Source organism: Podarcis gaigeae (assembly GCF_964106915.1).
Source record: "Podarcis gaigeae genome assembly, chromosome: 1".
Lineage (NCBI taxonomy): Eukaryota > Metazoa > Chordata > Lepidosauria > Squamata > Lacertidae > Podarcis > Podarcis gaigeae.
This window is the reverse complement of record NC_139678.1, coordinates 22,449,479-22,474,246: the sequence shown is the minus strand read 5'-3', so window position 1 is coordinate 22,474,246 and position 24,768 is coordinate 22,449,479. Positions and strand designations below refer to the sequence as shown.

At 46.1% G+C, this 24,768-nt stretch overlaps 1 protein-coding gene across 2 annotated transcripts in view; it reads right to left on the bottom strand.

Annotated features, from left to right (window-relative positions):
* Nucleotides 1-13,363: 13,363 nt before the first annotated feature.
* LGMN (legumain) overlaps nucleotides 13,364-24,768 on the bottom strand; it is a 30,852-nt gene continuing 19,447 nt past the window's right edge. The window contains exons 9-14 of one of the 2 annotated variants that reach the window (XR_014563587.1): nucleotides 23,362-23,480; nucleotides 21,106-21,195; nucleotides 18,802-19,110; nucleotides 16,876-18,353; nucleotides 15,453-15,520; nucleotides 13,364-14,190 (exon numbers count right to left, since the gene is read on the bottom strand). Coding sequence is in view for 1 of the 2 variants with exons in the window: in XM_083736639.1 (XP_083592765.1) it covers nucleotides 14,151-14,190; nucleotides 15,453-15,520; nucleotides 16,876-17,049; nucleotides 18,910-19,110; nucleotides 21,106-21,195; nucleotides 23,362-23,480 (692 nt within the window). In the remaining variant the exon portion in view is untranslated. The remainder of the gene's footprint in view (nucleotides 14,191-15,452; nucleotides 15,521-16,875; nucleotides 18,354-18,801; nucleotides 19,111-21,105; nucleotides 21,196-23,361; nucleotides 23,481-24,768) is intronic. The other variant, XM_083736639.1, reaches the window with a different exon arrangement.

Genomic DNA, 24,768 nt, shown 5'->3' with positions numbered 1-24,768 from the left:
ACTAGCAGCCATTGACGGACTGAGGGTGGAATTCAGCATGGCACTATGGAGATTGTTCCACCTGGCAAGCAATCCTTGTGCTGTTGGAACAATCTCCGCTCTCTTCCATGTCTTGTTCTGTGAGTTCTCCTGACTCTCCAGAGCAGATCTGCAAGAGGATGCAGGCAGGTGTCCCATTCCACCAGCTTCCGCTAGCACAAATATTCAGTTGAATCTGACTCTTCTACACCATAAAGCCCCTTTTCAAAGACTTGGGGTGCTGTCTGAAGAAGGACCACTTCCTTCTTGACCCTTCTGTCCTGTCTGCTCCATTTCGCTAGTATTGCAGTAGCAGTGGCAAAGCGTACGATCATGTCAAGACTGTCACTGTTTTGTGGTAGGGAATACTAGTGAATTCAGGTTGTGCAATTAGTTGACCTGGTGCTTTGGGCAGCAAATCTGCTTCCACTGAACAAACAAATGTGCTTCAACTTTTTGTGGGAAATGCACGGGGATGTGGCTAATAGGAATTGCTTGATGCAACATCATATGACTCAGTGAGTAAGTGGTATATAAACTGTCAGGAAAGTGGGCATCTAAGTATGTCTTCATTAATTCATACCCAATTCCAAATTTTCCAGTCCCATTTCCTGTTGGCTGTGATTCTCCATCCTAGGTTTTTTGTTTTAAGAGAGAAGTCCTTTTTTCCATTTTTCCCATTCTTTTTTCAAACCAATCTCCAAAAGCTTAGAGGCTTTTTCTTCTGTGTTCATGTCAGCTTGTACGCAGCTCTCTCAGCTCTTTCTCTCTCTGCCATCTCAGATGGTTTCTTAATGTCTCTGATCATAATTCTATTCATCTCTTCCAACATCACAACCACATCAATTTGTCTGTTTCAGTCCTCCAGAAAGCTTATGTGGATATCCACTCCATTTCATCATCTGCTGTTTCCCATTAAGAGAAAGGGTTAGATGAAAAGGGAAGGGTCTAAGGCTATCCCTGCATACTAGCCATGGTGGTTATGAGTAGAAGGCAGCCTCTGAAAACTAGTTGTTCTGGAGCCCTAGTGGAAAAAGTTCTGTTTCACTGTGATCCTTCTTTCCAGCTTCCATGGGAATCTGGTTGGCCACTGTGAGAACAGGATGCTGGACTAGATGAGCCTTTGGCCTGATCCAGCAGTCAGGCTTTTCTCTTAGGGCAGCAGATGGCATACCCAACACTAACAGAAGACTGAGTATCATAGTAAGTTACTATCAGCCCCACAAAAACACAAAAAACAAGAAAGCACCAATGGCAGGGAAAGAGAGAGAACGAGAAAGAGAGAAACCTGAAATGAAATTTATTCCAGGCTCAGTACATTTGGAAAGAAATCCTTCCTGGGGTGACATTTTTAGAAGCATGGGGACCCAGTACTAGTGACTTCTGTTCAGAAGTCATCCTGTGCCAAAATATGTTGAGTGTGGAATGCATTTCCTTTCCTTTCAAGCCTCTGGCGTTCCTCTCTCTGCTTACCATCACTCCCCCATCACTGTGGGGTCTTTTCAAAACTGTGTTTCATTTGTTTATTTATATGGGGGTGTATTCAACATAAGCTTAAGGTGCAATAATTTCTGCTTTCCCAACAGTACAAACCCCCCTTCTAGAGCAGATTGGGGGGAGGTGAGGGGGCAAATGGGGGGGAGGGTTAGAGGTGGAAAGTTTTCTTGCACTAGTGGGACTCCTTGCACGGATTTCCACTAGCAAAACAAGCTAGTTGAACACAACCTTTAGTATCTTATTTATAAAAAATATTTGTATACTGCAATTCCATAAAAGCAATAAAAGTAGTTTAGGAGGATTATAATACAAAACCACACAAACACAAAACAGCTGACTCTTATGGAAACTGTTTTCCTTAACTGCCTGCAAGCAAATAAAAGTTTTCAGCAAACTGTTTGAAAATTAACACAGAAGACACTTGTAGATTATCTATTGGAAGAACAGCAGGCCAATAATATTGAAGGTCCAGTTTCATGCTGATGCCAAATGGGCCTCACCAACTACAGGGACAAACAGTGATGCTCCTACAATGATCTCAGTGTTAGTGTGCAAGCTGATAGGGCTGCCATTATTTGTATTTCTAGCTCCCTCCACCGAGGCCCTAGAAGTTAAACTTCTGAGTGGTGAGCAGATGCCTCTCTTCTGCAGAGCAGATTAATAGATGGGTGGATGGATGGATGGATGGATGGATGGATGGATGGATGGCTTGAATGAACAGATTCCCTGGTCTTCAGGGTAAAACAATGTCTAGTTTGGCTTACCTAAAACCCACTGTAAAAACCAACAGATCAAAAGATAAACACAGTAGTGGGTGAACATCAATTGAATGAAAGCAGCAATCAAAACAATTCCAACATGGATTTAAAAAATATTAAATGAAAACCTGAGCATTCCATAAACAGGGAACACCAGGATGCTTGGTAGATAGAAATTTCTAGCATAGTAAGCTAAAACAATGCAGATCCTACTGACTTAAAAATCAGTGCATGTCAGGCTTTGCAGACTAGATCCTTGATGTGTGGATTTCACCTCTGATCTCTTGGAGACTATGCTATCTCCTTATCATACTGCCCCAGACAACCACACCTTTCTATCACAGTTTTTACAAAAGCAAGGGCAGCAGTTTTGTGCTAGTGACCACTATGATCATGTGAAAGGAGGGATGACCTGAGTGACTCAGGAGATTCACATGACTTGTGAGTAAAATCTACTCTACATCTGAGAAATTTGCCCTCTGGGACCGTTGCACAATGGGGACAAACATCTGTTTCCTTGCAAAACTCTTGGTTTTGCATGCAAATAAATAAATAACTGAGAAATGCATGTGAGAGAGACATAGGGTCATGTGTTCACTTACTCACTGGGTAAGCAGAACTAAGAATGAGCAAATCTGTCAGTTTTGGTTTTTCTCAGTTTCTCATTTTCCCAGTCTAAAGTCCAGTTCTCCACCTTTCCAGGAAAATCTTTAAAAAACAAACAAACCTGAAGCAGACACATGCATACAAAGGAAGAAAGCAGCCCTCCCTCTTCTGCCCTGCACTCATGCAACCCTACTAGGGCTTTGGATCGGGTAATTTCATCGCCTTTGAGCCTCCCGTCCCCATCCATTAAGGATTGCTGCCCTACAAAATTACAAGTGGGTCCCACAACAAAATGTTGCAGTGTGTCCTCGGCGTGCAGGCATTACCTGAGCCCACGGCTGTTGTTGTCGGCATCTGCCTCAAGAGTCAATGGAGTGTGCCTCCAAGGGTGAAGTCAAATCTGTGTGTTTGCAGCACTAAACTGGGGCGCAAGCCTGGGCAGTATGTATGAAGGTCCTGGGATGCTCAGATGGCAAGACCCTTCCCCCTCTTGGTCTCCATGATGTGCTCCAAAGGATAGCAGAGCAGATGTTTGGCACCAGCTTGGCTGCAGGAGTTGCCGGAAGGAGACGTACAATGTGTCTTAAGGACCCCACTCCAGATTTATTTAGGGTTTACTCCTTAGCCTTTTCTTCCCCAAAAAATATCCCACAAGATGGCAGAGGCTTAGGATCAGAGTTTTCCTTGTCCTAGATGGGCTATATTCCCAGGTTGACAAGCCTTTACCTGTGGGGGAAGTCCCTGACTCACCAAGGGTTTGAGACCCACCGGCTACCCTCACTTGGCTAGCTGGCCAGTCAAAGCCATTTCCCGGGGTGTGGCCACTGCCACATACTGACAGCTTCTAGGAGCCACTGGTGAGAGCTGTGGAGCACGATATATACCCCACCAGAAGTACTAGGTAAAAGGTAAAGGTCCCCTGGATGGTTAAGTCCAGTCAAAGGTGACTATGGGGTGAGGTGTGCTCAGTTGTGGCGCTCATCTCACTTCAGGCAGAGGGAGGTGGCGTTTGCCCACTGATAACTTTCCAGCTAATGTGGCCAGCATGACTAGACCGCTTCTGACTCAATGGACGGAAACTAGAGTGCACAGAAATGCTGTTTACCTTCCCACCACAGCGGTACCTACCGTATTTTTCGCCCCATAGGACGCACTTTTTCCCCTCCAAAAATGAAGGGGAAATGTGTGTGCGTCCTATGGGGTGAATTCAGGCTTTCGCTTAAGCCTGGAGAGTGAGACGGGTCGGTGCGCACCGATGCCTCTAGCTCTCCAGGCTTCAGGAAGCCATCCGCAAGCCTTGCAAGCCTGGCGGGAGGTCCCGCGGGCTCACAAGGCTTGCGGGCAGCAGCCTGCAGCACGGGGCACCCTCCGGAGGGCGCCCCCTGCTTCGGGCGGGTGTCCACAAGTCTTGCACGCCTGGCAGGAGGTCCCGCCGGGCACGTGAAGCTTGGGGCGGCAGCCTGCCGCCCGAAGCACGGGGAGCCCTCTGGAGGGCGCCCTGTGCTTCAGGCAGGTGTGCGCAAGGCTTGGGGTTGCAGCCGCGGCTGGGGGGGGATAAAATTTTTTTATTCATTTCCCCCCCAAAAAACCCGAGGTGCGTCCTATGGGCCGGTGCGCCCTATAGGATGAAAAATACCGTATTTATCTACTTGCACTGGTGTGCTTTCGAACTGCTAGGTTGGCAGGAGCTGGGACAGAGCAGCGGGAGCTCACTCCGCCACACGTATTCGAACCGCCGACCTTCTGATCAGTAAGCCCAATAGGCTCAGTGGTTTAGACCATGGCGCCACCTGCATCCCTACCCCAGAAGTACTACCCCTCCCCTAACCCCCCATACAGCCCATGGCTGAGTGGGTTATATATATTAAAAGAAGAAAACTTTCCTCAAAGACAGGAAACCGTACTGCAAACTGGGTCTTAATTCATGTGCATTTTGTAAAAAGATATTTTTTCAATCTGAGTGCAACCAGTCTGCATGCAAATCAAGAAACCTGACTTTCTGCTTTTTGTGGGGTCAGGCCGGGGGGAACTGCTGCTGCTGCTGCAATCCTTCTTGAGAAAATAAAATGTTTGCTTTCTCAAAAACAGGATCTGGCTGTCCACTCATTTTGTTTGGTATCTGTTTTCCCTTGTTTTTCTCATTCTCCTATACACGCTAATAGGTGAGGCAATATCCTCGTGATGGCTGTGAAGCAGAAGATTATGGGACTGAGCCTAGATGACCCTTCCCTTCATGTTCCTAAGCAGCAAAGAAAAGATGCTGAACTACAAGTGTGATAAAAGAGGAATAAGATTACACTGAAGGACACCCTAAATGTGCTCTCAACCACCCAAAAGGAGCTAAACTCCATGGTAGGAGTGGCAAACCTCTGACCCTCCAGATATCGTTTAACTGCACCTCCCATCAACCCCAGCCAGCAAGGCCAATAACCAGTACTTAGCTAGGTGAACATACAGAGACTGCTAGGTTAAAGTGCACTGGACATGCCATCTTTATGTATACAAAAAATTGAAGGTAGCTGCACATTGAATTATTTCACTGGGATGGAATGGTGCTTCATCAATCACCTTGAGCAGCCAGTGGATTTGGCAGTGCTATCTGCACCATTTAGCACACCCTCTGTCCCCTAAGCTAGCTTGGGTGCAGTGGAGAATGCTGTCTCATCGCCAGTGCTAAAGCCCGATTCAAGTGCTTCTCAGCTTCTGTAAGGGCAAACTGAGGAAGCCCACCTTGTAGCCTGCCTTAGGGAGCAAAGTATAAAAATTCCTTCCGGTAGCACCTTACAGACCAACTAAGTTTGTTATTGGTATGAGTTTCATGCATACGAAAGCTCATACCAATAGCAAACTTAGTTGGATGATGGTGGCGCTGTGGGTTAAACTACAGAGCTTAGGACGTGCCGATCAGAAGGTCGGCAGTTTGAATCCCCGCAACAGGGTGAGCTCCCATTGCTCGGTCCCTGCTCCTCCCAACCTAGCAGCTCGAAAGCACGTCAAAGTGCAAGTAGATAAATAGGTACCACTCTGGCAGGAAGGTAAACGGCGTTTCCGTGCGCTGCTCTGGTTTGCCAGAAGCAGCTTAGTCATGCTGGCCACATGACCCGGAAGCTGTACGACGGCTTCCTCAGCCAATAAAGTGCGATGAGCACCACAACCCCAGAGTCGGTCATGACTGGACCTAATGGTCAGGGCTCCCTTTACCTTTACCTTAAGGTGCTACTGGAAGGAATATTTTAATTTTGTTTTAACCACGGCAGACCAACACGGCTACCTATCTCTAATTAGGCAGCAAAGGGTCTTGGGCTGGCCCTGTAGAGTGTGCAAGCCAGGCCTTGTGGTGCCCACACAGCTCGGCCCTCCAACACTTCCCTTGCACTGCCCAGGGGCAGTTCTGCTATGAAACTATGAAGCTTAAGCTTCATGGCTCCTAATCCTGGAGGGGCTACAGAGAAGACTTTAGATCACATTGCTTAAACATTTCGGGTAGAGAAGACCCAATTCAAGCCACGCAACTCAAATGGATTAATTTTGTTTTGTATGTATTCCAACAGCCCCAAAGTTTGAGAGTCAGTAGCACAGATATTGTAAAGGTGTCGTGTTGTGGTAAGTTGGCTGTCCTGCTGTGGCTAATATATTTTTACTCCCTTTCTAACAGAGGTCAAGACCCTAGAGGAATAATAATGAATTCATGAAAGAAGTTATAGATTTGGGGGACACCCCACCCTCTGGAAATTAATAAATGGTAGGATTTTAATCAATTGGTATATGGATGAAAGTAAAAAAAAACCTAAGATCATGGCCATTGGTTCCATCACCTCCTGGCAAATAGAAGAGGAAGTAATGGAGGCAGTGAGAGATTTTACTTTCTTGGGCTCCATGATCACTGCAGATGGTGACAGCAGCCACGAAATTAAAAGACGCCTGCTTCTTGGGAGAAAAGCAATGAGAAACCTAGACAGCATCTTAAAAAGCAGAGACATCACCTTGCCAACAAAGGTCCGTATAGTTAAAGCTATGGTTTTCCCAGTAGTGATGTATGGAAGTGAGAGCTGGACCATAAAGAAGGCTGATGGCCGAAGAATTGATGCTTTTGAATTATGGTGCTGGAGGAGACTCTTGAGAGTCCCATGGACTGCAAGAAGATCAAACCTATCCATTAAGGAAATCAGCCCTGAGTGCTCACTGGAAGGACAGATCCTGAAGCTGAGGCTCCTGGAAAAGACCCTGATGTTGGGAAAGGTGGAGGGCACAAGGAGAAGGAGACGACAGAGGACGAGAAGGTTGGACAGTGTTCTCGAAGCTACCAGCATGAGTTTGACCAAACTGCAGGAGGCAGTGGAAGACAGGAGTGCCTGGCGTGCTCTGGCCCATGGGGTCATGAAGAGTTGGACACGACTAAATGACTAAACAACAACAAGCTGCAGAACTGTCCCAGACAAGGAATCCCTGGTGGCTGGTCTAGCAAAGAGCAAATCTGTTGACATGACAAAGGGGTTGATGGGCTCTCTGAGAGGAATCCTTTGGTCGGGGCGGGGAGACAGACGTTGCCAAGGTGATGGGGTGTGTGATTGAGGTTACAGGAAAAGAGTGTTTTGGAGCAAGGGTTGCTGGGAAGAAGAAGGGAGAAGAAAAACTGGGATCCATTTTGGGCAGGCTGGCTGGGAGAGATGCCTTGCACTCTGGGGCTGCATTGCTGTGGGGGACAGGCCCCTCTAGAAATGACCATAAAATCTGGACTCCCTCCCTCCATACAGACTGAAGGTGTAAATGGTGAATAAACCATATTTCTTCAAGCTCCGATGGTCTCTGTCATGTCTTTGTAATAATTTTTTATTAACTTTTCTGTCTTACAATTTCAAATAAACATTTTACAAACTTTAAAATATCCAGTGACTTCCCTTCTTCTCTTTTCATGGTTCATTTTACATATCCCTGCATATTTACTATAACCATTCAAATCAATTTTCCACTTTTTCATCCATCAAAAATTATTTACTGTGTTGGACTTATCTTAATGGTGCCAGCATTTTCAGCTGTACACAGTTATTTTCCATATATTCAATAAATGTTTTCCAATCTTCTTTAAACATATGTTCTTTTTGCTCTCTTATTCTGTGTTTTTTTTAAAAATATTTTTATTCATTTTCCACAAAAGAAAAAACAACAACCATTTTTTATACAATCAATTCACATTTTATCACACATTCATCTATTTTTTTGACTTCCCTCAGCTCCTCTGCCGATCTTTCGTTTGCATCAATATTATTAATGCATTTCTTAACTTAGTATTGCCTTTAGATATCTCCTTCCCTCCTCTTATTTTCTTTTTAACAATATTCCTCTGTTTTTCACAGAGTCTCTTGAAAACCACTCTTATTCTGTGTTAAATCTGCAGGTTGTGCATATTCTGTCAACTTAAGTTGCCAATCCTCTTTAGTTGGGACCTCGTTGACTCTCCATTTTGGGGTCTAATGAAACATGGGCCGCAGTTGTTGCATACATAAATAACCTTTTCTGACACCTGGGAATTTCAGTCTGGGTTATCCCCAGCAATAATGACTCTGTTTTGGAGGGGGGGAAAGTAATTTTGAACATTTTTTTTCAATTCATTATAAATTATTTCCCGTTACCCTTTTACCTTTTTACATGTCCACCATGAGGCGTTCCCAAGGTAAAGGAAGGATTGAACTCTGATTGATAAGAATACACACAAAGGCTTGAACCAGCAAGACTCTGGGAAGGGTGCGTATAATAATCTCTCTCTCCACCCCTCGGCCCAGGTCGTTTTATTCACAAAAGAACTTTTACAGAGTGTTCATAAGAACCAATCAGATTTCTTCTGAGCATTTCAACAACCCCCAGGTGGGGAAAAAGTTAAACTACCAAAACTAATTAACAGAAGTACAAAGGAGTACATTTGGCAACCCTGGAGGTGCTAAACAAGCAATATACATGATAAGAAGGATGGCCAGGAGGACAGTGATCATTATCACCTTCATGTGAGATCTGTTTCCTGGCACTAAGATTAACATCCTAAGATTAACATATCAGAAAGCTACTTCAAAGAAGCTTGCTTACTATCTTTAATGACCCAGGAGCCTGCCTGGCGAAACAACTGGGCTAAACTGGGCTGTGTACGTGACTTGTCAAGCAGAGACAAATGGACAGTAGAGGAAATGGCCATAGATGCAGAGGGTTGTGGGATTTGGTCAGAAATTTTTGTCAATGTATCAAACCCAGTCAACACAATGCATTCATCGTGGACACAATGGCTTGATGCATATTTTATAATTCCTCATAGTAATCCCACCTGACCCCACACTCTGGATATTTGCACTCCTACACACCACATGTGGAAGAATGTTCCTGCCACTTCTTTACACTTCCAGCATGTATCTGATTCTGTCTAATAAATCTTAGCCAACCTACTCAGAGTCAAGTACCACCTATGAATCATTTTCAAATAGTTCTCTTTCAATGAATAGCATGCTGCAAATTTGAGGTCGCTTTTCCACAGTTTCTCCCAGAGGTTGAGATCTATATTTTGTCCTATATCTATTGCCCAGTGTGTCATTGAAGCTCCAACAAGCTCGTAGTTTGTTTCCCAGTCTCTGTCATGTCTCAGTTCTCCAAATGGCCACAGACCCTGGGTGGGTGCCTGGAGCCCCATGGACTTTTGCTACCACTCAGCAGAGAGATGGCGAGGTGCTCAACTTTTGTAACAGTACTTAAGTGGATACCTAAAGTGTAAACTCACGAAAAAAATTGTGGTGATCTGTCATGGAACCACCCCTCTGAAGAAGATAACAGTGGCTACCCAGACCTTGTTGCTGGTTGCAAAGGAGCCCCCATACCAGATTAAGCTTCAGGGACCCCCAAATGTAGGTCCATCACTGTGCAGCAACCACTCTCTGCCCTCCAGCATCCACTGCCTTAGCTGATCATCTCACTTTGCTTGTATGGAGTGTTGCAATGGCCTGCAGACCAACCACAGGAGAGGGCTCTTGTGTGCGAATCCTGCTTGCTGGTTTCCCACAGGCAGGTGTTCAGCCACTGTGGGACCAGGATGCTGGACCAGACGAGCCATTGCAGGCTTTTCTCATGTTCCACAGGGTAAGGCAACTATAGGCAAGTTGTGCCCCTCCCATGTGTTATTGGACTTCAGCTCCCATTATTCCTGACCGTTGGCCATGCTGGCTGTGACTGATGGGACTTGGAGTTCAATAACTTCTGGAGGGCTGCAAGTTCCCCATCCCTAGGCAACAAGGGGGAAGCACATTTGAAATTAAAGATATCTGAAGAAAATGTAAAGTACGCAGTGGTGCTTCTGGTATAACTGCTGCATCCAGAAATGGAAGAGATACCGTAGCTCTTAAAAAGGGTACCGATGGCTGTTGTCTTGGAAGGGATATTTTATTGCCTACATCAGGAAGGGCTGATGTGAGTTGTTGTCAAAAAGTTCTGGAGGGCAGCAGGTTGTGGAAAGCTAGACTAGGATGAGCTCTCCCAGGGGGGAAAAAAAGATATTTTCTATGTCACAGAAAAATTGATCAGTCAAAAGAGGCAAGTTCTTGCAGAGAATTCCTCTTTGAATACAGTGGTACCTCAGGCTAAGTACTTAATTCGTTCCAGAGGTCCGTTCTTAACCTGAAACTGTTCTTAACCTGAAGCACCACTTTAGCTAATGGGGCCTCCTGCTGCCGCTGCGCCGCCGGAGCACGATTTCTGTTCTCATCCTGAAGCAAAGTTCTTAACCTGAGGTAATATTTCTGGGTTAGCGGACTCTGTAACCTGAAGCGTATGTAACCTGAAGCGTATGTAACCCTGTACATGCAGCCTTGGTGGTAATTTCAATAGCGTGGGTTTTCACATAATCAGCATCCTGGGGCCTAACAATGAGCATTGTGTGGTTAAAAAACAACAACAACAGCTGTAATACATGCATTTCACAGAACATTCGATGTTTGTGTTGGAACAAAATCATACCAGAACATGATATGGTTGAAGTGTGGACAATGGAAGACTTGCAGAAGCATTCTGTGGTTAGCAGCAACAAATAAAAATGTTATCCAAGTGGGGTGAAAAGCAAACTGGTTTAAAGGGACCTTACAATTTTGGCAGAGTTCAAACTCAAATTCAGTAAATTAATTGTGCTAGCTGAAGGCCATGACAAACCCATACAGACACAGACATTCTAAAATATAAAATGGTTTAATTGTAAAATTCTATGCATAGTAATTTGGGAGCAGGGTCAAACACAGTGGGATTTACTTCTAGGTAGACATAGGATTAGGGACGCGGGTGGTGCTGTGGGTTAAACCACAGACCCTAGGACTTGCCGATCAGAAGGTCGGTGGTTAGAATCCCCATGACATGGTGAGCTCCTGTTGCTCGTAGATAAATAGGTAGCGCTCCGGCAGGAAGGTAAACGGCGTTTCCGTGCGCTGCTCTGGTTCACCAGAAGCGGCTTAGTCATGCTGGCCACATGACCCGGAAGCTGTATGCCGGCTCCCTCAGCCAGTAAAGCAAGATGAGCGCTGCAACCCCAGAGTCAGCCACGACTGGACCTAATGGTCAGGGGTCCCTTTACCTTTACCTAGACATAGGATTAGGTTGGATGCAATATAAATTCCTCAAACTTTCAATCCTCAGGGGTTGGGTATTATTTGACACCTGCTACTTACTGAGCATGCACTGTTCTTTGTTTATGGAGAAGTTATAAGATATTGCATCAATCCCTTTACTGATTACAAAATAAAAATGACTTCTCAGTGAAGCGGATTAGTTGTGCAAGAGCGCCAAACCCACTTTCACTGTGCAACCTTGAATATGCCAGTCAAGAGTCCCGCATTGCAGAGGGTTGGACTAGGTGAGACCCCCCCAAGTCCCCTCCAACTCTACAGTTCTATGATTCTTTGAAATCCCACCCACAAAATAGAAAGGGTCTGAAGGCACCCCTACATCTTGTCTTGGAAACATTCCTATAAAGAATAGATCTGTGCTGTTGGTTTAATCAGCAGATCTCTCTCTCTCTCTCTCTCTCTCTCTCTCTCTGGTTTACAACTGGCAGCAGCTGCAAGACTCCAAGAGACTTGTTGCCCAAGAAGAAATGTCCTAGTCACTCCAGAGAATGCAGTATATTTCTACTCAGTATATTTCTACTCAAGACACCCATACACCAATATCTCAATAGTAAACATGTCACTACTGCAATTTTTTAAGGCTGGCATTAGGAACATAGAAACCTGCCTCAGGTCTTAGCAGACAATGTATTGCAGGCACTGGCAGGCAGCAGCTCTCCAGACAGGAGCTTATGCCCGGTCAACCTGGGACCTTCTGGCTGCAAGGCAAGGTGCTCTACCACTGAACTACAGCTCCTGCCACAATACAATTAATCTGCAACTGGCTGGAGTTCAGCATTTGGGCCGTCCGTGTACAAGAGCGTAAAAACACAGCTAAATCATTGTTTTTCTCAATTCAAATCAAAAGCTGGCTTGGGGCAGGGGAATGGATCAAAACGAAGTATTTCCTAGGAGAAGACAGGATGGATATGGACTGTGAGTAATATTGGACATACACCACTTTCTGAATCAGTGGTGCAAGCGCTCAGGATGCAGAGTACATGGGAGCCTGCGCAACAGTCTAGGTCTCAGTGAATAATGAATGGATCAGTATTCAATGTTTTCAGAAGGCAACGGCAACATTTTACCTGCAGCTTCCTAGAATGGAACATTGGGGCTACAAGCAGCTCCGTAAGCACTTGCAAAAGGTCACATTGAGAGTTGGTGTTTTTGAAATACACAAAGGAACGGTGAGCTAGGAAAAGGCAGCAAGGCGGGGGGATAGCTACTTTCAGTGGTTGCTAACTCCCAGTTTGGGGACTCGATTGAGCCTTTTCGCCACCCAAGACCCCACTGATTTTGGCAGCGGCAACAGGATGAAATTAAGTTGGTGCCATGCTGAGGAGAGCAGAGCAAAGCACCCTGGTAAAAAATGCAAGATGTTCTCTTCTTGATCATCCGATTGATTATGGGATGGGGAAAAACACCTCCTTAGCTCACCCGCACCAACCAGCTGAAGAAGGGGCTGTATGCAAGTGTGGGGATAAAGCCACCCAACTTTTGGCCAGAGCCACCAGTGTCATGCAACCCTGCTGTCCAGGGGTGAATGCAGACCATTGGATTAAGCAAAGGGCACATCTGCTCTATGTGGGCTTTTACAATGGGATCAAATGTGGTTATTTGAAAGAGCTTTCCCTGTGCCTCTTTCTCTCTAACTTATATCACCAATGTTCCAGGTGCTTGGCAAAATAGGAGAAAATAAATCCTACTTTCACTGCATTATAGTACTAGAGTGCCTCAGCAAATGGCAATAATGTAGTTTTACTGGGGAAGCATCAAAGAGGCAAAAGTTAAACCACAAACACACCTGAGGTGCAAGCTGCTGCTTAACAAACCACCCAATTAAAAGACTGGAGACAAATGTGAGTTTAGAGTGAGGCATAAGCAGCTCAACATGTTTTATTATCCTTCACAGGTCAACACTGCACAATCTCCCACCAAGTCGTGTAAACATACAATTACATAAGAATCAGAAAACATTCAGAACATTCGTCTCCTTCAGTGTGGGGGGCTTTTGCGACCATGGTTTTATCTTCAAACAAAACCCAAGCACATTAAGTCAAATTATGCAATTAACTCACACACACCCCTGCCACAACCCCAATTTACAGCAGGCCTTTTATTCTTCTTGAGATGTGCAATCTAGAAGCTTGCAGTCAACTCTTGGGTCCTTAAAGCATTAATTTCCAATTATAAAAACATACAGAAATGCCATATCCACCACAGGCCATTTTTCTGTGTGGAATTCCTTAGTTAATTCTCAAAAAAGGAGGCCACCAAAACCTGAGCAAACGATTAAAAAAAAGAAAAGAAAACCAGTACAATTCAAAGCAATCCCTTTGTTGTAATTGCCAAAATAGTCTCAGAGTGGAATTCAATAATGCGATTCTGAAGGCGCTGATGAAGTTGTCTGTTCCAGAAGACTTCAGGAGCAGCTTCTGGAGTGAGACACCCCCTTGGAAGGGATCCTGACTCACCCTCCCCAAAGGCTTTAAAGTGCAGAACCTGGTGGCTATCCCTCCATGGCTTTTTTCTTTTTATTGACAGAGGACGCACTTGACTGCCTTTGCTTTATGTTAGTTCCTGGGTTTGATGACTACCACATTATTAACTGCTCGTTGCTGAATTTCTCGACTGAATTGCTTTTCGGTTAAAATTCATTGCAGGCTCGATCCATGGCTGATAGTATTCTGCAAGAGAAACGACAAGCGTAAAAACAAGAGTTTTCTCACGGCACAGATTTGTTTTGCGTACTAGGGCAGTGTTTCATAAACTCGGGTCTCCGGCTGTTGTTGGGACTACAACTCCCATGATCCCTAGCTAGCAGGACCAAGGATGATGGGAACTGTAGTCCGAAATGCTGGAGACCCAAGTTTGGGAACACTGTACTGTGGGCTGCATCCCCTGCTTGCATTGCCCACCAGCCCTGCCTACCTGCCACAGCTCCTTACACTTCACAGTGGCACCTGGTGAGAGGAGGTTGTGCTGCTTTCCCCAGCTTTTCAGATCACTTGCAGAGAGAGGAAGGGGTGTGGGGCGGACCTCCCTGCACCCCCCCCACTTCCATCTTCAATAAGCAGCACCAAACTGGCTTCTCCCTTTTGCCACCCACCTGCCTGAGCCGCTTGCTCTGCCTATCTGCTCACACACTTCTTCTGACTGCCGCCAGTGGGTGGGAGGACAAAGAGCAGAAAGACCCCACCCCCACCCCGCGAAGAGAGATGCAGTTTTGAAGCACAGGCTCTCTTCTTTTGGTGGCAGCGGCAATGTGAACATTTCTCCCTTTCATTCCTCTCCCTCCTTGTCCTTTGGTGGCAAGCTGCTTGCTTCACTGGCCCGCTTATAATATTATTATAATTTATTACTTCTATCCCGCCCATCTGGCTTGGTTTCCCCAGCCACTCTGGGCGGCTGGGACATTCCTTGCCTTTGTTCTGTTCCCCCACCCCTGGGTGCCAGCGGCGGAAGCAGCAGCAATGGCCCCTTGCTCTTCCCTTTTGCTTGGGCAGCAGGATAGCTCAGTTGGTTAGAGCAGGGTGCTGATAATGCCAAGGTTGCAGGTTTGATCCCTGTCTGGGACAGCTGCATATTCCTGCATTGCAGGGGGTTGGGCAAGATGATCCTCTTCCAACTCTACAATTCTATGATTCTCTCACCTTGCTTAAACTTGCACACTCCATCACTAGCACGACAAGGGGCAGGCGCAAATATAGTACAGTAAGATTAAACAAAGACACACCTATCTATCTATGGTTTACTGGCACGTAAATGCTAAAAGCACATTTCATATAACAGTTCTCTCTCCCTGTGTCGATAGATAGGCTATCTATCTTATCTATCTATCTTCAAATTACTTATAGAAGGTAGTAAGAATTAGCCCAAATATACAATTGATGTTCTCCTTCTAGAAAATGCACATCACACCTCTAGATCATTGGTACACAGATTTTACCTGTCAATGGGATATCCTGTTTCGCAGACGTTGACCAAAGCATACAGTTGTCTCAGAGCATATTCATACTGAAAAACAGAAACAAGCAGGAAAATTACACCTTTTCCCCACTCAACGCATAATCCTAAGGCAGGCAGCCGTTCATCTGAGGGCTGTAGTCCCTTTCAGTGGGGAGAGGGGAGTAATGGCTAGGGGTGAAGCTGAAGTCTGTGGGGGTGAAACCAGAGCAAGAGATGGCATGGGGCATGGGGCATGGGCTTCTCTCCCCCTCCCCTTCATTCCCACCCAGTTTGATGTCAGGGGAGGTCAGACGACTCTTGCCAGAGGCACGAACTGATCACTCACCAACAGCTCACTCACAGAAGTAAAGCAACTGATCAGATATAAAATATCCCTCTCAAGACAACCAAGGTATCTTGATGCAAGCTCCTCCCAGAGAGATGCAGCAGTTAGCCCAGTCTACTCACCGTGCCAACCAAAATATGGCACAGGTGACTCCCCACTTACACAGTGGTTACGTTCCGCCCCCCCTTCCACAAGTGGGGGCCCTTGTGGCTCATGAAGAGACCCTCTCCAGAACCCAAAGAGGACGTCCTCTTTTCAGGCTTTGGGGAGGGTCTCCTCACAAGCCAGGAGGACTCTCCAGGCTGCTCCCCACTTCCGGGTTCCCAATGCCTCGCACGTGTGCACAAGTGGGGAGTTGACCATACAAACATTTTTTTAAACTGCTGCTTCCCTTTCCAATGCAGACAGAGGTGGTGAGCAGGGATAGATCAGAGTGTCAGTTTGCATTTCCTAGTACAGAAGTATTGATCTGATGTGTAGATATCTTTCCTATTCTAATTAATTCAAGAGGGTTCTGAAAGCTTCTGTTTGAAACAAGCAGAAGGTTCATGGTGTTTGGGTTATACCTTCAGAGAAGCTGAGTACAGCTGGCTTAAACTGGTTCTCTCATCTCTTTCTGTCAAGATCATGCCCGACTATAAAAGTAGGGCCAGAAAGAGCCTGAGTTTCTCTCTCTCTCTCTCTCTCTCTCTCTCTCTCTCTCTCTCTCTCTCCCCCCCCCCCTTTCTGGTTTTGTGTTCTGTATATAGTGTTAAGGTTTAGTCTTATTGTAAGTTTCAGTCAAGTCTGCTGCAACTGGATATCTTATGGACAGTGCCAATCCTGAATATATTGGATTTGTGACCACTATGCTCGTTTGCCTTCAGTAGCAGTAAAGCTCTGCTGGATGAAATATAATTGCCTCTGAACTATTTGGGGGGGAATCCTGCAACGTGTTTCTTCATTGGAATCTACTCTGGATCAATATTGAGTAGAATTCCGTGACAGGGTGTTCTGCGTATTTTGGGAAGGACCGATACGTGTGCCTTCCTCGAGGTTGCAGTGTCTGAGCCTTGGCTCCAAGTCTGAAGAGACTTACCACAGGGGAGGCATGCCAGTTGAAGCAATGGCTCTTGAAGTGACGCACTGAGGCCTCGTAACAGTCGTAATTTGTGAGGCTCATCCTCTCCGATAGGAGCTGCTCTGTGTGCTCACTGGAAAGCGTTATGAAGGATATAATCTTGCGCATGGCATTCTGGATTTGCTCTTTAGCCTGTGGAGGAAGAGACAAGAGTAACTCTAGAACACAGCTCCTTAGAGCCCTCTAGGCAACAGCGGCTCTAACAGAAGCCTCCTGTTCTTACACAGCTTTTGGGGGGGGAGGGGAAGGGTCAAACCAAAGAAGTCTGCTAGCCACAACCACCATGTCCATTTGCCTTTTGAACATCTCATTTCTGGTCACATAACTCAGAGCTGGAAGTTATCACAGAAGTCTCGGCTGAGACATTCTTAATACAAGAACCGAAAGCATCCTAGGCTGAGTTTCGCATCTTGCTGTGCTCAGGTGACCTCTGTGGGAGATCACAGCACATCCCCACCACTCATGTGGGGGGAAACACGTCTCTTCCTTCTGTTCACGCTGGAACAGATGGTTCCCGCAGTCTGCTGTGAAAGCACCTTTTCTGAGGACTGTGCACACAAAACATACTGAAAAAGGAAGCTTGGGAAGTTCCAGTTTGAAAACAGAAAACCTCCAAGCTAGTTGGCAGCCTGTTGAGGCGCTTCTCAGATCATGAGACAGTATCATGGACAACAGAGACAACAAGTATTTCATACCGCAGCATGCTGACCAACTCTAAAAACTGCTGCCAGTAGGCAATGCTGAAATCGTCCTCGCTCAAAAGGTCACCACCAAAATTTGCAGAAGAGGTATTTTAAGGAAGCGGCTCCCCCCCTCCCCAAACCCTTGCATGTGCAAAGCAGGAGCACTCAAGCAGATGAGCGCTGAGTACAGTGCTCAGGGGCACATCCTGCCTGTTTGTGTAGGACCAAAGATGAAGTATTTCAGAAGCACTGCAAATGACATCTTGGTAGTCAAGATAACTCTACAATTAACTGGCAATAGTTGTAACAATCAACTCGTATAAGTTTATATTCACTTTCTTTGATATAGGCCAATCAGCTTGCTTTGATGTTATCTGCGTGCTTGGGGTGCTGGTCTCTGAGCCCAGCAAAGGAAAATATCTGTAAGATTTGGGTATTTGCCACCTATGCCCTTATCTGGTCAGGTGGAGTGATGGGAAGCCCTGGCCCAAGTGACGTATGCTGCTTTGTGTATAAAGAACATATGAATGTTTGCTTGGGCATGGAGAAGGCATCTCCTTGTTGCGATGTCCGTCCCATATCTGCAAAGGCTGCGAGACCTGACAGGCTGATTTGCTGCAAGTCTACATCTTTCTTTCATAAAGCACTAGAACGGATTACTCGGATGTTTTCAACATCCTTTTTATTGGTACCCCTGCACCAACCACTGCACAGAGCCCTCCCTCCTTTGGGCTGGTGATTCAGAACATTATTCTATCAAATGGAATTTGATAGAATTTCAGAAATAGACTGGAAAGAGAAGCTGCTGAATTGCAACTTATCACCAAACTTAAAACCATGGAGAAACCTGGTCTGAACAAAGACATTGGATTCTTATCTCATTATACATGACAAAGCCACTTTTCACCTTCTCACCCATTGCTTTTTCCTGTAATACCTATTGCAGTCGTTAAGAGTCGTCAACAGGCTCATCACAGCTATCTGCCCATCACCCATTCCCACCACCCTTCTGAGTAATACCCCTCCCCACCTTCTCACTATATAGAAGGGTCTGGAAACTTCTGTTTCAGTGTATCTGAAGAAGTGTGCATGCACACGAAAGCTCATACCAAGAACTAACTTAGTTGGTCTTTAAGGTGCTACTGGAAGGAATTTTTTTTGTTTTGACTATGGCAGACCAACACGGCTACCTATCTGTAACTATCAAATGGAGTATGACACGAATGAGCAGCATTCGCACGGGTGCAGTGAGCTCCTACTTCCGACCCTGCCACACTGTCGTTAATATTGCACCCCTCTCGGCTCTTACCTCCAGGTGTCTCTTCATCTCTCCTAGAATCGCCTTGGCCTCAACCGCGTCATTTGTGGCCATCAGTTTGCGCTTCATGATAGCAAGGGGGACGTCGGGGCTGGGGGTGAGGTCATAGCGACTCACAGGGGGCAACGAAATGGGGGCGCTGGAGGCGCTTCTTGTGCCCTGGAACTGCACCACTTTCATGTGAGCGATGGACTGCAGGGGGGTGGGGAGAAGAAGAAAAAGACAACCTCCACTTTAATGGGACGGAAGCATTTTTGGGACGCAGCGCTGCTTTCAAAAGCGTGCAATTGCTTGAAAACCTGGAGGGGACTGGTCCTCTCTGTTGATTGGTTTTTTCTTCCAGCAGCCCCTGAGACAAGATGGGCAAGTTTCCTAAGGCTACCTGGTGGATTGAAAGCAAGGATCTGAGCTAGGTCCTCACACATCTGTCTCCAGGCACTGTTAACGCACCCAATAAAACACCTCGAATGGAGAGGACATGGAGGAATTAAGCTGCGCTTCAAGAGCACCTGTGATTTTTTATAAGCAAGTGATTTACAGAAGCCTGAATGTACAAACTGTATCCAAAGTATCCATATTTGGTGATACACTGGGTGCCAGAGTGGGGTGATGGTTAAGAGTGTTGGACTAGGATCTGGGAGACCCAGGTTCGAATCGCTATTTTGTCATGAAGCTCACTGGGTGACCTCGGGCCTAGTCTCTTAGCCTAACCTACCTCACAGGGTTGTTGTGAGGAGGAAAATCATGTGAGATCCTTGGAAGATAAAGGTGGCATATAACCGTAACAGTAATAATACTCAAGAGTAGACCTATTTGCCTCACGACACTACAATTCCCAAGAGTTCTCTGGAAAGAGGGATTTGACTGTTAAACTGTAGCTGTGAGAGGAATGAAGGTTTCCTACCAGCTCTCAGGAGCCTTAAACTACATTTCCCAGGATTCTTTGGGGCTAAAGTTGGATGCAACCTTGAGAAGCTACCTTATACCAGGTTAAACTGCTTTGTCATCTAGCCCAGTATTGTCTACCTACTCTGACTGGCAGAAGCTCTCCAGGGTCCCAGGGCATATGTTACCCAGGGAGATGCCAGGGACTGAATCTGGGACCTATTGCATGCAAAACGTATGTGCTTTACCACAGGGATACAGGACCCTTCTGCAATTTGAAATTGGCTGAAAACATGGAGGGCTGGGGAAACCAGGAGTTGTCTCAGCTCTGGAAGGAGAGCATGTTGCAAAACTGGAGGGACAAGGGGGAAAGAAGAAGCAGCCATGCCCTGGATGGTTGGTCTTGCAGCATTAAGACACAGGTTGACTGCTGAAGCAGGGCAGGGTTGGGCCTTTAAGCTTCCCGAGTAGGAATTGCGCCTGGGGCCTTTAGCAAACTACAGAGCTCTTTGAGAGGATGAACAGAGGACAAGTGTAAGGAACAAATTGCACAACACAAGCCCTCTAAAATAGGGTTGCTGTAGGATGGAACAGTACAGAGTGCTGGATTAGGAAATCCTGGGTTTAAATCCTTGCTCGGTTGTGAAGTACACCAGGAGACCTTGGGCAATCACTTTACCTACTTCACGAGGCTGTTGTGTTAACGTGGGGGGGGGGGGGGATGGAGGGAAGGAAGGAACCATGTACGCAACTCCCTGCCCCCAACTCTTGGGAGTAGGGTAAGGAAAGTAAGAAATAAAGGTTCTGTTCCCCCATTTGTTTCCGCTTTTTCCAGTTTCAAGATTTAGGATGCAGACTGGAAGGTCCGGTTCAAAATAGCTATGATTTGGCGTACAGTCATACCTTGGGTTACAGACTTCAGGTTGCGTTTTTTCAGGTTACGGACTGGCGAAACCCGGAAGTACCGGAACGGGTTACTTCTGGGTTTCGGCGGTCGCGCATGTGCAGAAGTGCCTAATCGCATCCCGCGCGTGCGCAGTCGCGCCGCTGCAGGTTGCAAATGTGTGGATCATGTTCGCAACCCAAGCATCCACTGTATTGTTAAGAGTGCTTGACTGGAAGCTGGGAGACCTACTTGGCAATGAAACTCACCGAGCGACTGGATGCCATCTCTCAGCCTAACCTACCTCACAGGGGTTGTTGCAGTATTACAGACAAAACCACACATGGGTAAGAAATACCAAGTAAACATTGGTGCAAAACACACTGTCTGCAATTGCCCATTTGAGACCAAACACTCACCAGGTTTCCATACTGCATCACATGGCTGGTGTTTGTATGCTTCTTTACCAACAGAAACTGCTTGTGCAGAGTTTCTTTCTTCAAATCCTCCTGCAGACCAAAAAAAAAAAAAAAAGGCATAGAGAGAAAAAGAAAGAAAAGTTGCACATGATTCAGCTATTTACATACCAACGCAATTGAAAAGGTTTTACTTCCCTTTTGGGAAAGAGGGGAGCTAAAAAAAAGAGAGACGACAACGAAGCAATTGCTGACCAAGTTCCTAATGTGATTGTGCAATCAGAAAACTTGAAACGGTACTTCAACAGACCTCCCATCGTGAATCATTAGTTCTTGGGCAAAACTCCCATCGTGATTCATTCATTCTTAGTCAGTTAGGAAGTCTGCAGTGAATGACTGGGCATCGAGAACTATGGAACAAATAGTACTATAGATTTATTCAGTCTGCAAGTTTGAATGCCATTTGATTGTATTTTTGTTCAACAGTTTGTGATGCTTTCATGACAGGTTTGTGGAAATAGTTCTTTTTTCAAATTTATACATTTCAATGATTTTACAATCATTTTTACATTTCAAACCTGACTTCCTTCCCCCACTCCTTAAATTTATTTTTAACATTTTCTACATATCCAAATTAACTTAATTTGTTCATTTATTCCTCTTCTTTAAATATATACTGTTACGAAACTGCAGGTTATTATAATAATCCTGCCAATGTTTTTATCTGTTTGGTTTATGGAAATAGTTCTAATAATAGTAATAGTTTTAATAAATACAAGATATCTGTGCCTTTTTCAGACATTTGCAGCCTTTATCTGCCCTGCAGTTAGCTAGAAACACAACAGTCCACAATGACAATGCATACAACCTCTTGTTGAATCTAGTATTTGCTGGACTGCTGTCCTTTGCATAAATCCTCCCACCAATAGTTATCTTAGGCCAGTGGTGTCCAAACTTTTTTCAAAGAGAGGCCAGATTTGATGAAGTGAAGGGCTGTGGGGGCCGACCAAAGTTTATGACCTTTTTTTAGGAGTGAAGTTGTTGAGCTTAAACCGACCAGTGGGCCGGATTAGGGTACCAAGAGCAGAGGGTACCAACTTGGGGGAGAGGGGGAAGACTTCTTAACTTAGAGCAAGTGACTCTTGAATTTGTCTGTTTATCATCTATTAGTGTTGGGATATTGAGAAACGCAAAGGAGCCGTCATTAAACCTTGGCACCTCTGAAGATTCCCAGGAGAGCACTGTGATGTTAACATATGAGAGTGCTGGAGGTGAAATAGTTAAACAAGTTACCCAATCAGAACCCAGGGGGTGGAGTCAGTGAGACTATAAAACCAGCTCTGGGAGAGGCGAAGGGAGGAGTTCGTTGGGAGCTGGGTGGTTGGTTGGAGTGGGAGTGAATTGGGATAGAGTCTGTGGGTAGGTTGAGTTAGAGTAGCGAAATAAGCTGAGTCAGGAACAGTTAGGAGCCAGGAAGACAAGTAAATATCTGAGAGGTGGTTTAGTGAGTGAGAGCAGGTAGCGGAAGTTATAGGTCTGGATAGGCAGCCCATGATTGTAATTGACCGATACCTTTCATGAAACCACACACTTGTTAAACTGCAATAAATAAACAGAAGTTTATGTTCCAATTTAACCCTGACTGGACTCAGTATTGTACCAGGTAGGGCTTGGCTGGTGGCAGCGAGAAATAAAGTGGTGGCACAGGGATCAATAGACGGGTGAAACGTTCGGGGACACTGTGTGATCACCACAAGCACTACCAACATCATGGATGGAGTTGCCCCCAGAGGCTGAGGCAGCAAATTTAAGCTTGCACAGGTGTCGAAAGCTTGTGGCTTGTAGACTCAAGATGTCATCACTTCTAGGTGACATCTACAACGCCCAGGCCTTTAGACACTGCTAAATCCTCTGTGTATGATGCAAGCATGTGGATCTAGAGATGCACCTCTTGTGAGTCAGTTCCCTGCTTGAAACAGGAGGTTGCTACTATTAAGCAGCTAGCCACCTTCCTACTTAGATGTGGCTGGTAATACTGGGGTGCACAATGGAAAGCCTGTACTATACATGTATCAACTCAGCTTAGAGAACACACTCCCGAGAATACACTGGTTTTAGTTCTCCTACTCTAAAAGGGCCCAGTGTGGCTCTTGGTGGTAAACAAAACTGCACTAAATAAAGCATTTAAAAAACAAAACAAAACAAGAGCCATAATGTCAGATGAAAGAAAAAGCAAGTTACTGGATCTTGGGGACTCACCACATCGGAATCTTCCATCCAATTGACACTGTACCAGTCACCAAGGTAGGTTTGCCTCTTGTCATCAAAATAACACGCGTAAGACGATTCGCTAGGATTAGCAGCAGTCGTGGCGTAAACTGCAAGGCAAGTGGAGGGGGCACTATTTACTTGCTTCCCCACAGCTGGCACACGGCTGCCGTATGCGCTTGTCCGAGTGGCCTGATCTAAACCCAGCTGAAATTAAGAACTTTGGTTTTAAGCTGATTTTAGACACATTTGCTCCAATCCAGAGCTCTGCGCACATTCAAAAGGTAAAGGTAAAGGTAGGTAAAGGTACCCCTGCCCGTACGGGCCAGTCTTGACAGACTCTGGGGTTGTGCGCCCATCTCACTTAAGAGGCCAGGGGCCAGCGCTGTCCGGAGACACTTCCGGGTCACGTGGCCAGCGTGACATCGCTGCTCTGGCGAGCCAGAGCCACACACGGAAACGCCGTTTACCTTCCCGCTGGTAAGCGGTCCCTATTTATCTACTTGCACCCGGAGGTGCTTTCGAACTGCTAGGTTGGCAGGCGCTGGGACCGAGCAGCGGGAGCGCACCCCGCCGCAGGGATTCGAACCGCCAACCTTTCGATCGGCAAGTCCTAGGCACTGAGGCTTTAACCCACAGCGCCACCTGCGTCCCTCGCACATTCAAAAGCCTTCCCCTAAAAGCGACAAAGAATGAATGGGAAAGCTTCCACACATATAGCTCCACACATGGAACTATGCAACCCATTAGAGGGATGCCAATTATGTGCCAGCTGGAAGGGTTGGCAAGCAAAGCAGCGACTGGATAGAGGAAAGGTAAAAGCTCTCAATATTTAAACTCCCATCCTCAAGGCCCCCATGTTGTTCTGCTACAACCTCCATAATCCCCATTGGAGTCTCATCTGACTACCCAAGGTTGGTGTAGATCGGTGCAGTGAACTTCCAGACCCCACCAAGCTTCCCCAGATGGCAGAGCCATTGCAGTCAAGCCAAGCCTAACCTGTGCTACACCCAATGTCATGCACAGGAAGTCAGGTGTGGGGCAGGCAGGGACCTGACTCCGCTGAAAGGCTTTCCAGGCCCCGGCAATCAACTGCAAAGCCCTGTGATCAGCTGACTGTCAGCTGATCTCGTGAAGCCCCTTGCAAAGCACTCCAGAAGACATCACAACTGCAAGACTAAAGGATCCGCAGAGCACCTTGAAAGGTGCTTTGCAGGCTGTTCAGTTAACGGTATAGTCTTGATTTCAAACCCTGCAGGCAAAAAAGGGGTCATCTGACATGACTGTGATGACAGACAATTGACAGCTAGACGGTTCTAGCCTCATGCTGTATTTGGCAAACAAGAGGGTGGGAGGAGATCCAATTTCCCACCCCTGGTGTAGATAAGACTTAAAAAC